Source organism: Petaurus breviceps, unplaced genomic scaffold, assembly GCF_028583685.1.
Source record: "Petaurus breviceps papuanus isolate PSGF00001 unplaced genomic scaffold, PetGlider_PUasm1.0 90919, whole genome shotgun sequence".
In the NCBI taxonomy this organism is placed as follows: Eukaryota; Metazoa; Chordata; class Mammalia; order Diprotodontia; family Petauridae; genus Petaurus; species Petaurus breviceps.
In genome coordinates, this window is record NW_027187378.1 from 10,036,375 (window position 1) to 10,051,468 (window position 15,094).

Sequence of the window (15,094 nt, forward strand, 5' to 3'; positions counted from 1 at the left end):
AGGGAACCTGTCAAATTATAAAATTAGACAGATTAACTAATACAGGAAAATTCAATATGAAAAAAAAATGCCCACTTAGGGGCATTAGTCATGACTTTTCATAAGGGGTAACACCTGAGCTGAGCCTTGAAGGAAGATAGGGATTCTAAGAGTAAGAGCTAAGAAGAAAGAACATTCCAGTCAGGACAACGGCCTGGGCAAAAGAATAGAGATGAGAATCTGAATAGCTAGTTTTCAGGTTTACTTAGAATAATGTAAAGTGTGGGAATTTAGAAAAGGGTAAAGTTAGGTGGGAGTCAGATTGTAAAAGGTTTTTATGTGGTTTGTACACTAGGGAGACATTGAAGATTTTAGAGCTGGAGTGATGTGGTCATACTTATGTCTTAAAAATATTAAGGAGGATGGATAAGAGATAGAAGCAAGGAAACAAATTAGGAGGCTATTGCAACATTCTAGGAGAGGTAACAAAGACTTGAAGCAGGGTGTTAGCTATGAGTCAAGAAAAATGATGGATTTGGAATGTCAGTACTGTTTTCACAAGACTTGGCAACTGGATGTTTCTGACCAGATTGAAGGGGGGAAAGTATCAAATTGGAAATGGTGGGTTTATGGGAGGCAGGAAATGAGTTCAGTTTGTGATATGAAGGTGGAACTATTCAGAGGATACTTGTGTGAAACCTGGAGTTAAGAACAAATAAGGGTTGATAACATAGGTATGGAGATTCGTTAGCATGTGATTGAGCCAGTGGAAGCTGATGAGATACCTAGAGCCAATAGAAAAAGAGGAGGAGCTCTTGGTACATTGGCAGTTGGGATCTAAGTGATTAAGCAGTCAGGATTGGTTATATAGGCAGAACCAGGAGAGAGCAGCAGCATTTAGAACCCAAAGGAAAGAGGGGGTCCAGGTTGTGGTTGGTAATGTCAAAAGATGCAGAGAAGGCAAGTAGGGAAGAGCATTGTGTTCTATATTTCAGATGGTTATCTTGGAGAGGGCACTGTCGGGAAGTGGATTCTTGCGAGGGGTAGTAAAGTGGACTCTTAGGGATTTGGCTGTGAAGGGGAGACATAATGGAACATGGAAGGGGCAGGTAAAAATTGTAATACCGTGTTTCCCTGATAATAAGACACTGTCTTATTATTTTTTTGGACAGAAAAACACCAGGGGGCTTATTTTAATGAACATTGACACCAATTTTAATAAACAGGTAAATGTGAACAAAAAAAATGTACCTTTATTCAATAAGCAAATCACTGGGGAAGAACAGGATGACGCGCTCACTGCTGCAGCTCTGATTGGATGCAGCTCGGAGCGCGGCGTGCGTTTCACGGGGGGGGGGGGGGGGGTAGATGGTGCATACAGAGGGTACCGTAATGTAGCATGTAGCGCAGGGGCTCACCTTCACTACAGCAGCAATCTCAATAGGGTTTATTTTAGAGGAATCTTACACAGTAAGGGGAGGGCTTATTTTCGGGATAGGTCTTATTATCGGGGAAACACGGTAATAGGAGACCCAAACATGTTGGTAGAAACCAAGGATGGAGAAATTCAAGAGAAGCAGTGGGAGGGATAGGCTCAAAGACATGAGGAAAAGCGTTATTACCTCTTCAATGAACAGGAGAATGGGGGTTACTGTAGAGGAATTTTGAGATGTGGAGGCAGGGATAACCTTAAGAAAGCCAAATAGCAGAAAGGGAACATGGAAGAAGCGGTGGTAGGAGCTTGAAGAGAGAAGAACTTTGAGTTATTTGCCATGGGGACTGTGCAGCAAGGAGGCCCCAGTTAAGATTAGATACCATGTGGGTGCATGCCATGTTGCCTTTGTTTAGTAGGCCAAGTAGGAAAGGAGAATGGTGAATGCAGATGGTCCAGAGTTGGTGTTGGATTGTCTGTTATTTGAGAGCTATCTCCTAGCTACACTTGGAGAAGTCAATGCCAGAAGATTGGTCATGAAATTTTTCAGCCACAGCTACTCATGAGGTGATCAACCAAGGTGTGGAGGGACCGGCCTTGGTCAAGGAGGGAGTCACATACCTACTTCTGATGAAGTCGTGGCACATTGAAGTACTAATACCTAATTCATCTAATTGCTCTTTTCAGAAGGAATCACGTCAAAAAGAAAATAATGTTTTGGGTTTCTTTAATGAAAATTTCATTATAACTGAAAAAGAATGCTGGGTTTGGAATCAGGAAGACTGAATTTAAATCCTGCTTCAGATAGGTTGTGACCAAGGGCAAGTTATTTCTCCCTGTTTTTCTCTTGGGTAGCTAGGTGGTATCATGGACAAAGCAGTGAAGAAGGCCTGAATTCAATGTGGGCTTCAGACATAGCTCTTCAACCTTGTGCAAGTCACTTAACCTCTGTCTGGCTCAGTTTTCTCAAGTGTAAAATGGGGATAATAACAGCACCTACTTCCCAGTATTGTGGGGATCAAGTGAAATGGTAGAGTGCTTTGCAAACTTTAAAATGCTGCTTTTAAGTGCCAGCCGTTCTCCTAACAAGGGAGTCAAGCCATCTCCACCAGAAAAACCCTTTTTTGTCTCAAGGAGAGGAAAGTCAGATTTTATACTACTAAGGGCATCGTACCCACTATGTAGCAAGGAGTGCCATGGCTTTAAGATTGCTCCATGCCAGCTCTTTGGCTCTGGGACAGAACCTTTGGGTAGGTGGTGGTGGTGGAGAGAACACGCACCGTTTTAATGCTTGGTAACTAAGGTTGGGGATTAATGATACCTTATATAGTTAAGAAAAAAAGCAGAGGTGGTGACTTGCCCAGGGCCACAGTTAGACTTGGGTAAGATTTGAACTTTAGGTCTTCCTGACTCAGCATTCTAGCCACTGAGTCACCTGGCTTTGTTCAGGCAGTGTACTGAAAGGGAGGGGTTGCTGGGCGTGTTCTGTCATCCTACTGCAAACCGAACCAGCCAGGACACAGGAAGCAAGGCCTCACTAGTAAGTGGCAGGAACAGAACTATTGTGTCCGTGGGAAGAGGGCTATTAAAGGACAAAGGTGTCAAATTTAATAGTGCCCACATGCTAGGTAACAAAAAATAGAGTTTGGTTCTGTAACATGAATACAAATGGGAGTGCAAACAGCACCAGACTGAGACTAAACTCAAGTAGCCATTTATTAGATGACAACTAGATTTAGGTCTGGGGATATCTGCAAACATTCCTACACTTAGAAATTCTTTGCACTTAAATGTTGTCTTCAAGGTAACATCATGTCAGGGTGAGTCCTAGTCTTGCCTCAGCTTCTTAGCCCTTTGGGCAAATTTGGGACAACAGATTTTGTCATTTCAAAAATTAAGCAATTGAAATAGATGATCTGCAGAATGAAAGGAATTTTTCCCTTTGGGTCCATCACTTGGTGATCATGTTCCATATTGCCGATTAAAATTCTAGCTGTGCGGGTTAATGTAAGAAAGTCTGTGTGAACAGCCAAGCCTATCACAAACAAATGCCTTAAAGTACAGAATTCCTTCTAGGCTTAGGGATTCGCTTGCAAGTTTATTGCTTAACCAAGGTACTGCTGGCAGAAAAACTTGAAAGCCAGTGTTAAATGAAGCCTGATAAAGAGGGCACTGAAGGCTATGACTTCAAAAAACAAGAATCATTGGGAAAATGACTTGCATTTAATCTGTTCAGAAAATACATTAAGCAAGGTGTACCTGCACTAAGACCAGTGACTCAAAATAATAAAATCTGGCTTGTCTTAAAATCACTGAGCTACTGGGTGGCCTCAGCAGCAACATTCTGTGCTGACAGAGGAAATGCTGCTTCTGTTTCTTGACCTAGCTCATTAGCTTCTGGACCACCAGGGGTGGAAATATGACTAATAGGAGAGACATCACTTCCTTTTAGCCATTTATATATAACTCCTCCAAAGGGAATTCCAGCCAGGCTGCAGCTGGAGAACAGTAGATACAACATGACCAGTTTGACCACTATTGAGACTGTTGTGGATTGAAATTCTGATGGGAAGAGGTACAGGCATAGTGAAAAATGATATCCTGGAGAATTCACATCCCAGGTCTTAACCCAGTAGAGTCCCAAGCTCAAGGGTCCCCACAGCCAGGGGATTTGCATGGGTCTAGATGTTTTATTTATTAGCAGAGACTTCTGTCCATAAAACAAGGATGATTTCAAGCTGGACAAATGTGAAAGGAGAAAACTGGTCCCAGACAAGGAGGATGAAAAAAGATTCAGATTTGTATTGGGTACTAACTATCTGGACCACAGCTTCATCTTTTCTCTGCCAAGTGAGAGACTAGGTTGGTTTACCAGTAGTCTCTTTCAGGTCCAAGTATTCCTCAAAGAACCCTTGTCAGACTTATAAAATACAGTAAGCATTTGTTATACTATATTCCTAGCCTTTGAGATGGCACCAAACTTAGAGCCCGCTAGGTGGCATAGTTGATACAGCACTAGGAAGCCCCGAGTTCAAATCCAGCCTCAGACACTTAATAGCTGTGACCCTGTGTAAGTCACTTAACCTGTTGGCCTTAATTTCCTCAAATGGAAATGGGGATAACAGCTCCTACTTCCCAAGGTGGTTGTCAAATGAGATATTTGTAAAGCACAGCTCCTTGCATAGTAGGTGCTGTTCTCTGCCCTTAAAATGCCAAGAGCCTCAGCCATCATTGTCCAATCCCTTCATTTTATAGGTAAAGAAACCTATGTGACCCACTGAAACCATGCAAGTGAAAGCATGATAGAGCAGATGGGAGTATTAGATTTGAGTCTGGAAGACTTTCAGATCCTGCCTCAGACACAACCCGAGGTGGTTTTCTCATCTGTATAATGCCTCAACAGAGATAATATTACAAAGCACTTTGCAAACCTTACAGCATTATAGAAATGGGAGATTATTACTCAGTTCGCAGAAGAGAGATTGGAGCTGGGAGAGGGTTCACTTAGAGCCTGGAGCCAATGCTGCCTGGACAACTGATGTGAACTTTGGGAAGCTCACTGAAAACCACCCTGTGGGGACAAGATGGAGAGGTGCCTGCATTGGAATGGAGCTATTCAGTTTCATAAATCCAGTAGATTCATGGACACTCAACAGCAAGTCAGATTTAAAGGTAATAATTTTAAGTTAATGCCATATCAAGGAACTGCTAATGCCCAATGACTAGATCAGCCTGGTAACTTAGCAAGAACTGATAGAAAAGGTATTAAACACACCCCCCCCCCCCAAAAAAAAAAAAAGCCTGGAGTGTCAGGCTTATGAGATTTAATGGTGTAACAGACCTACCTTGGAGATCAATACCTTGTATTACAGATGAAAAACCTGAGACAGACCCAGCGAAACAGCACGCCCAAGGTCACATGGCCAGGCTTCAAACCTAGGCTGCGGCTCCAAATTTAGTGTTGAGGAGGTTTAGGTTCAAGTTTATGGACACATTATAGGATCATAGATTTAGATCATCCAGACCAGCCCTCTTTTTTTTTTTTTTTTGCCTTTTTTGGAGGGCAATTGGGGTTAAGTGACTTGCCCAAAGTCACATGGCTAGTTTTTTTGTGTTAAGTGCCTGAATCCGCATTTGAACTCGGGTCCTCCTGACTCCAGGGACAGTGCTGTATTCACTGCGCCACCTAGCTGCCCCAGCCCTCCCATTTTAAGCTAAGGATCAAAGGTACACAGAAATCCAAGGTCTAGCAGGTAGCAAGAGAGCAAAGGTGGGATATGAATGCAGGTCCACTGATCTCAGATCTAGCATTCATTCCCCCGGACCAAAAGAGCTTCATCCAGCCCATTCTGAGCTCATTTCTTTATAGGAAAAATGGGAATCACAATATTCTTACTACATTCTACCTCAGAGGGTTGCTTTTAAAACTCAAAACACATGAAATGAGGCTCTCAATTCCTGGTACCATTCTTTATTCCAAATAAACTTTTGCTAGAATTTGCCTTAAAACAATTTTTAAGTGTCAAGCTGCCCTACCCCTTAAGCAGATTATCATGAAGTGTGAATACAGTAATTGGAAGTTGATGGCTTATTTTCATGGATCAGTATGAAATCCAAATCAAGTTTTCCAAACAAACAGGGTGGAAGGCAATTGAAGTGCCCTCTGCTGGCAGAAAAGGGCATGAACACCAGTATCTAGACTGGCAAAGGAGGGAGGGGAAATTTTTGGGAGTTTTCTTTAATTTGCAAGGCAGGAAGGCTGCATAAAGTGTTGTAGTTTGGGACAGGCCTGAACTTACAAGCCCACTAGAGAGATGGAGGGGTAGAGGGATGAGGTGGAGCTTCTCTCTTAGTTCAGGCCAAGTTTATTATTTCAATGGTCCCTTAGGCCCTCATGGCTGCACTGACCAGGAAACCCTGGTACTATTACTCTAGGAGGGGCAAAAGAACAGAACTACAATTTAGGACATTACTTGGAAATAAAGGGATTTTCCCAATGTCCAACACCATAGCTGCCACTCTTCACTCATTTCCTGAGCTGGACAAGGGTGTTAGAGAGGTACCTGAGCACTTCCCTGGTTTTCTGTTTCTGGCTCAGTTTGCATACAATCTTTATGTGACCCAAATAAAGGATGTCATGGGTATCTTCTCACACTAATGATGTACATAAAGCTGGTACTTTCTTCTTGGTTAGTCCACTGACATTCTGCTTTGTGCTAGGCACTGGGGATCCAAATATAGAGGGCATGCCCTGCTCATAAGGAATTCACAATCCCAGGGTGGCCAAGCTGGGGATATCTGACCTAGAAGGGGAGTGGGTGGTCCTGAGTGAAATAAGCATAGTTGAGGGCAGATGCAATGGCTTCACCCAGAAGAGACTGCCAAGAACCAGCAGCTGATGGGATCTGCCACAGTTATGCACTAAGACTACAGCCTGAATATGGGAAATACTAGTAAACTGAACAATAAATGATCATAGTGGATCTGTATCTGTAAAGCAAGAGGGTTACTAACAATGAGATTATGTAAGAAATGGAGTTCCATCATTTTCTCCCCATACCCAAATTATTCATTCAAGGTTCAGCTCAAACTCCACATAACCTATGAAGCCTTCCCTATTAGACCCAACTGCTTGTCCTGAGCTCCATTATTATTCACTGATGAATTGCCATATGCTTTCTTGTATTGTTACAGGTCCCATCTTTGCAACTAAATCTTACCTCTAAGGCAAGCAGTTAAGCTCCAACATCAATGCAGTCTCCTGAACAACAGTAAATAGTAAACATTTGTTTACAGTGAAAATTCAGAAGTACGCATATTAGTCTAAAAAGGGATCTCTGACAGCATGTAATCCAAAATCCTCACTGTAATTTTTTAAAAAAGTTTTTCAGTCAAGTCCGACTCTTTGTGACCCCATTTGGGGTTTTCTTGGCAAAGATACTGGAGTAATTTGCCATTTCCTTCTCCAGCTCATTTTACAGATGAGGAAACTGAGGCAAACAGATTTAAGTGCCTTACCCAGGGTCACACAGCTATATCTGAGGCTAGATTAGAACTCGGGAAGATAAGTTGTCCAGGCCCAGTGTTCTATTCACTGCCCCACCTCAGGCTCTATTCACAAGCACCTCATCAAATAGATAAGGCTAAAACAGATCTGGAGACATGAGTGATTTCTGCAGACAAGCAAGTTAGTACAGATTGGGGACAGAAACATAGGTCTCTTAATTCCCTTACACTCTCTTAGGAAGGCAGTATGGTATATGGTAAGAACACAAGGCTTAGAAGATCAGAGTTCAAATCCCAGTGCTCCCACTCTCTGGCAATGTGACTTCAGACAAGTCCCTTGACTTCTCCCCAGTCAGCTCCACTGGCTCTGGAATCAAAGACCCCAGCTCAAACATCACCTCTCATTTTTACTATTTGAGTAACTCTGGGCATGTCATTAACTTCATTCCTGGGCCTCAGTTTCCTCATCCGTAAAACAAGGGAGTTGGTCACGGAGTTAGTTTCCTCCCAACTCTAGATGTATGGAAGCAGCACTTTGTATAGTGGTGTGTAGATGTGGGGGAGTCTTTTTGTCGACCAGCAGCATCCAAACCCCCACAACAGCTTTTAGAACCTTAATCAATGTTCCCTTAAGCTCCCAGCTCAGCTGAAGGCTCACCAGACAACTGGCAACAACCCACTCATTGTACAGATGATTAACTGCATCCCAGGGAGGCAAGTTGCTCAGGTCACACAGTAAACTGCTGAGTTAGGATTCCAATCCATATCTTCAGACTGCAGATCCAGTGCCTTTTGTCAACACTGTGCTTCAGGGAAGTAGGTGCTTTTGGACTGCTGTCATATAAGTAGGGGAGTTCTCCCTTGCCAGTAGATGATTAAGTGGACTTTGCTAACACCCACAGAGTACTACAAAGATCAATTAAACAGAGTAATAAACCTATCTTGTATTTGCATAAAGAACCTTCCTTCCAAAGGGACCAAAGGTTTGTTTTTTTGTCTCAAACAATAATCCTGGGAGATGGGGACTTTTGAAAAAATGGCAAATAGGTAGATGGAAGGTTAAATATTATTCCAAAACTCACACAGCAGACTCAGGTCTAGGACCTTACCCTTCCAATTCTTAGCAGTAATACAGAGCACTCTCCATTGGACCACATCCACTATCTGGATTTTGAAGGGGTGGCATGGATTCTTCTGAAGTGACCTAAGTATTATGGATCTGTACCAGCTGCACCATCCTGTCTGCTTGGCAAGCTACAATCACTACAGCCCAACCACTGCCAAGGTGAACTTTTGAATGTTTCAGTCACCTGGCCAGTTTCAGCCAGAGCTGGCTGTTGCCAGGGCATAAATATTTTTTCAAGCCTAGGATAGAGATACCTTGTTTATTCCCCAAGTCTGGTCCTTGCTGTGCTCAAGGCCACCCACAACCCAATTCCTAGCAAATTGAGACTCCAAGGCTGAGGGTAGGGTGGGTGAAGAATAACCAATTCCATCTGGCTTCCAGGTGTTATAATGATTCCTTTCCCCTAATTCTCTGGTGGGAATAACAAAGGAAAAAAAAAACAGCACGTTACTAGATTCTTCCCTTGATGGAAGCCTTGGAGCTAGGGTGTCAGCTGCGACCCAACTGGGTAGGATTATTGCCTGTGTTTGGCCTGTTAATGTTAAAGCTTGGGGGGGATGGAGGGGTGGGTAGACAAAGTGCCTTCTATTCCCTCTGCCACCTTTGTGCTTTATGATGGGCACCATACAAATGGGGTTCACTAGTTTGGGGAAGAAAATGAACATTCTGATCCCTTTAATTCAACTGAGGACTTCTCACCCCAACCTCCAGCTGTGCTCTTGGAGTTCAAAGAACCTGGGGACCGGGACAGCCAGGTAGCACCGGCTCCAGTGTCGGGATGACCTGGGGATCCAATCCGGGCTCAGACATTTAGCACCCACCCAGAAACACCTGGCCATGTAACCTTAAGCAAGTTACTTAACCCCAATTGGTTAGGGGCAGCCAGGTGGCTCAGTGAGTAAGAGCACCGGCTCCAGTGTCGGGATGACCTGGATCAAATCTGGGCTCAGATACTTAGCACCACACCCACAAATAACTGGCCGTGTAACCTCGAGCAAGTTACTTAACCCTGATTGCTTTAAAAAAAAAAAAAAGAACCTGGGGACCTCAGCCTAGAAGAGCAAACCCCAGTGGGGAAGAAGACTAGGAATGCCCCTGATGGCTACAACATTTGTTTTAATAGCAGTAACATCCAGAAATTCACAATCAGGTCTTATTGGCAACTGCATGGCCCACTTCCTTGACACTCCCCTCTCAAGCCTGCTCTTTCTCCCCATTCTCAATTACTCTGTAGAAAGTCACTCCCACCCCCACCCCCACCAAAAAAACAATTGCACTGATTGACGTACAGATACATAGACTTTCTCCCTCCCTCTCCCCCCCTCCCGTTTCACACATTCATGGATTCTGTTCATACAGAAGAGTTAATAAAGGCTTTGGAGTCTGCTTCCTGACAGTCCAGGGCTGGCCCCAGGGAATACCGTTTTAGAAAACGTTACAAAGTTTCCTTTACAAAGGTGGTGCCTGTAGTATGGTGTTTTTTTTGTGAATCTAAAAGGTTCTCATTCACTAATGGCTTCTGTCTCATAGCTACAGAATGTGGAACATGTGTTTGTTTTTTTTAGGTTGGTTTGTTTTTAAGGAATGTGTAAGGCATTTTGGTAAAGTTGAATAAGGAACTTTTAATTCCAGAGGTGTTTCAGACAGAGGTCCCTTCTTTTGCACTACCAGCATCCTCCTGTGGAAGAAGAGGGTATAGAGTTAGACAAGGTGCTGCTAAATCAGTGAGGAAACCCTCCAAATGACTGTTCTATAGGTAGGAAGCCATTCCTAAGGGACTGTAAGAAGGGCTGTGTGGCAGCAGGCTCTGACTGCATAACTAAGCCCTGCAGCTGAGCCATTCACCCAAGCCTTGGAGGTCACCCCAGCCCTTAGGGAAGCCCCAGATAGCACGATCCCACTTTCTGGACACCTTTTCCCAAACCGTAGCTCTCCAAGGGGAAGGATCCCAGGTTGCCCAGACAAGCTAATCAATAGAGAGTGGGATAAAAACTATTAGTACCCAGTAATGACTGAAGAGAAGAACTTACTTCCCAGGATTATCCTGAGGCTCAAATGAGGTAATAATTAGAAAGTACTGAGTTCTGGGCCTGGCAGTGCTAAAGAAAGTTAGCTATCACTATCATTGTTGGTTTTGTGACCCTGGAAGGGTCGTTTAACTCCTATATGCCTATTTCCTCAACTGTAAAATGGGTATAACACAGCACCTGCCTCCCAGGGTTGTTGTGAGGATCAAATGAGGTAAGAACTGCAAAATGCTCAGCACAGAGCCCAGTACACAGTAAGTGCTCTGCTAGTAGTAGTAGTAGTAGTAGTAGTAGTAGTAGTAGTAGTAGTGACAGCAGTCGAGTGACTCTGGCAGGGCACTAACTCTCATCTGTACAACGGGGATGATGACAGAATCATCTACTTCCCAAGGCTGCTGTCAGCCTCAAATGAGACAATACTGGAAGCACCTAGTACACCATGGGCATTTAATAAATGCATATTCTCATTCCCCCCTTCTCCCCAGCCAGAGAAGAAAGGGAAAATTCCCATACCGTTTTGTCAAACTTCTCTTGCAACTTCTTTACCATTTCTTTCTCCTTGGTCAACTGCTCCTGACTTATCTTCAAAAGCCCTTGGAGCTTGGTAGTAGCTTGACCCAAGCCCTTTGTTAACTTCTTTTCCTTTTCCAGTCTTTCCTGTAGATCACCAATTCAAGGAGTTACTCAGAACCAGTCACATCTCTCTAGTTTTTTAAGTGCCTCTGAGGGTTTCCTCCTGGCACAGGGAGCGCTGGCTTGTGCCAAATTCTCAGGGAAGACAGCATACACTATCCTGTACCAAGGAGTCTTAAGCCTGGAGGCCGGGGAGTACAACTGCCTTAACCCCAGATTATCAGTCCAGAATGGCCTCACCAGAAAGAAAGCAAAAACAAACACTCATCCCAACAGACAGATACTTCTAATGAGAATGATGCCAGTGAGGGGATGTTGGATTTTACTAAATGTTCTATGTAACCTAGAGAGGCCCTGTGGCCCAGTATGATTCCTGCTTCTGACACATACTGGCCATGTGACCCCACCTCAAGTGTGCCAGGCAGCCCTCTATGCTCTAACAGGATTTCTTGTATGGATCCTTTTAGCAGCCTGGTGAAGCCTGTGGATCCCTTCTCAAAACAATGGGATAAATGTTTCTGTGTCAGGCCTGTGGATCCCTTCTCAAAACAATGGGATAAATGTTTCTGTGTCAGGCCTGTGGATCCCCTTTCAGAATAATGTTCTAAATGCACAAAATAAAAAGAGGACAAAGGAAATCAATTATTTTGAAATTTTTTTTTAAATGAAGCAAAAAAAATACTTAGGGTTACAAAGAAAAATAATTATATTAAAATAGTTATCAAATAAAAATTTTTAAGTTCATAGAACCCAGATTCATAACTCCTGTTCTAAGAATATAAATTGCAGAAAAGGTGCCAGCCTGCATGAGTAGAGGGAATTTCCTCATCTGAGATGACTCTACTGTAATGAAACGCCAAGTCCAGTTCTTATGGCTGTCCTAAAGCATTAATTTATAATAGAAACAAAAGTACGGATACCAATATATAAACCTCAGTATTTTCATTAACTTGTATGTTGTGAGAAAGTCTGAAGTTTAGGGGAAACAGTTAAGAGAAAAAGATAAAAAGACTCTCCATCCTTCTCTACTCCCCCAAGCTGTCTCTACCTACCAACAACCCCATCCAGTCCATCCCCTGGCCACTGTCCCCAGCCTTCTGAAAGAGTAGGGCTGAAGGGTGAGTTAAGATATTTACCTTCAGCTGAACAGCTTCCTCCATTTCTGAAGACTCTATGCTGGTGGATGCTCGAAGTTTCTCCAATTCTGCTTGTAAATTACACACTGAATTCTGGGCCTTATTTACAGAGTTTCAGGGAATCAAGAAGAAAGATGGGGCCAGGTTAGATAGTCTATGTAGAACACCCAAACAGTCAAAAGCAGAGATAATCAGGTAAGGAAATGCAAAAGGTCAGAGGGCCCTAAGAGCATAAGTATCAAATTCTGATGCCAACAATCAGTCATCATCTAACAATTATTATAATGATGGCAATTCAGATTTATGGAACAATGACAAAGGGCTTTCTTTGCAACAACCAGGCAGGCAGACACTGGAAAGATTCTTATCCTTATTTTACAGATTATAATCTCAGTACTCTGAGATCAAGAGATTGGCAGTTAAGGTCACCACCGTCCCATAAATGGCAGAGCTAAGACTCCAAATCCAGTCAAGCTGCCTCAAAGCCCATCAACGAGCATTTACTGAGTGCCAAATGAAAGGTATTTACTGAATTTCTATTGACAGCTATTTCAGTGTTTCTCTGCATAATTGCCCCCCCTTGCCTATAATATTCATCTAGTTGGTCAACAAGCATTTATTAAGAAAACGAAGCCTACACTGCAATGGAGGAGACAATCTGTAAATATCAAGGCACATACTAGATACACACAGAATATATGAAGGCAATCTGAAAAAAGGAAGGTGCTAGCAGCTGGCAGGGGCCAGGAAAGACTTAGAGAGGTGGGATTTGAATTGAGTCTTAAAAGGAACCAGGTAGGCTGAGAGGACCTGAAAGTCATACAAGCAGCCTTCCTTCCCCAGACTGTCAGATTTGTTTTGCTGGTATTCTGTGGGCACTGGCTCTAGGCAGATTATATTTCTTCAGTCTAGCATTTAAAGCAATAATCAGGGATGGGGATGGCCAAAGGACTTAAAGGAGAGGACAGACAAGAGATGACAAAGAAAGGGCTGCTGCAAATTTCAAGGGACAACTTGTTAGGCTGTTATTGCTTGAAATTCACACATAAGCCAGCCTTCACTCAACTTTGCCTCTGCTGTGTCCCTGCAGTCTGGTCTCTATGTGGCAGGTCCCATGAAAGCACGAAGGGTTTCCATTCTAGTACGGTGACAGACTGTATGTCTGTTGCCCTAGAATCAGCCTTAGCAAAGTTTGGAAGGGCTTATTTACAAAAAGGTGGGCCATCAGGTGAGGGTTTTTTTGGCCACAGCAATCCATGAAAACACTTCTTAACTTTTTTGGTGTCATGGATCCCTCTGGTCATCTGGTGAAGCCTGTGGAACCCTTCTCAGAATAACCTTTTAAATGTACAAAATAAAATACATAGACCTACAAAGGAAAACAATTATACTGAAATGCAATTTTCAAAATATTTTAAAGATAAAGTTCAAGACCTTGGGGTTCAGAACTCCTGAGGTACTCAGAGTACGTAATCTATCAGCAGAGGAAATAGGCCCACTCATGATATTTCTAATACTTACAGACCTGTGTCACTGAATCATCTGAGCTCAGCTGCCAAGTTCAAAGGCTAAGCAGCACAGCGCTGCCATCTTACTACAGGTCAGGACACGTACTGACTCATCTGCACAAACTAGGGCACCTCGAGAAGTCAGTGAGAATTCTAGCTCGTTGGGCTGATATTTCTGCCTTGCCTCCCTCCATACCTTGCCCTCAGCAGATTCAGATCCAACCACCATGATACTTCTATCTTGCATCAACCTCACCCATACATCTCTTCCTTAAGCTATCAAGTGGATCAAAATGCTCACCTAATGTTACAAAATTTCACCCAATTCTTCCCATTCTTATCAGGGTGAATGGTATCCTATCAGGGGTGAGAAAGGTAATAGTGTGAAGGACGGTGTAGAATAAGACAGGAAGTGGGGACAAGATTATGACATCTAAGGACTAATACAATTTATCACTAGTCATCCACCCAATCCCTTGCAGGCCCACATTAAAGAACTTACCTCCTCAAACTCAGTTATAAGCTTCTGTCGCTGGATCTGTTCCTTCTCTAGGAGGGTTTCTGTCTGCTCCAGCTGTGTCTTCAACTACATGGAAATACACAAACACACATGCAATTGGAATTCGTCAGAAGACAATGAAGTCATACTATGATCTGAGCTCTCCAGACCCTGACCTCCACTTAGGCTGAACCTTTCTTTGCCTGGATGTGGGATGGATTGTTTAACTTCAGGCCAATATTTCAAAGGCTGCCCATACTTCTCTGGGGAAACAACAGAATTAAGTCACGCAACTGGGTGATTCGCCCTTTGCCAGTCTGAGGGAGAGATTTACCATCAGTCATGGCTGAACCCAAAGGCTGGAGGCATTAGAAGGGGTGAGGAATGGGGAGGAAGTCCAGAAGCACAATGGTGGGCACATTTCAACAGGGAATGTGATGATGACACAACCCTTACTAACTGTAAGCATCTTTTAATCTGTATAAATAAAACTGTGGAGGAGCAGACAGCCATTGGGTCTAGTTTATGTCTTTATGTGAAGGCTGGCCAAGGACAAGTGGGCTAGGGGCAGTTTTTTTTTTTTCTCTTTATAATCCATTAGATTGCAAGCTCCTTGAGGGCAGGGGCTGTCTTTTGTATCCCTAGCACTTAGCACAGTGTCTGGAATAGAGTAGGCACTTAATAAATGTTTATTAACTGTTTGCCCCAGGTTAAGATCCTCTGACATATATTTACTTAGCTTCAGACT

The 15,094-nt window shown here is 43.2% G+C and overlaps 1 protein-coding gene across 2 annotated transcripts in view; it reads right to left on the bottom strand.

The window, feature by feature from the left end:
• Positions 1 to 9,641: 9,641 nt before the first annotated feature.
• RRBP1 (ribosome binding protein 1) overlaps positions 9,642 to 15,094 on the bottom strand; it is a 120,094-nt gene continuing 114,641 nt past the window's right edge. For both annotated transcript variants that reach the window (XM_069075458.1, XM_069075459.1), the window contains exons 21-24: positions 14,350 to 14,433; positions 12,340 to 12,438; positions 11,084 to 11,227; positions 9,642 to 10,221 (exon numbers count right to left, since the gene is read on the bottom strand). In XM_069075458.1, coding sequence (XP_068931559.1) covers positions 10,183 to 10,221; positions 11,084 to 11,227; positions 12,340 to 12,438; positions 14,350 to 14,433 — 366 coding nt within the window. In that variant the 3' untranslated portion in view covers positions 9,642 to 10,182. The remainder of the gene's footprint in view (positions 10,222 to 11,083; positions 11,228 to 12,339; positions 12,439 to 14,349; positions 14,434 to 15,094) is intronic.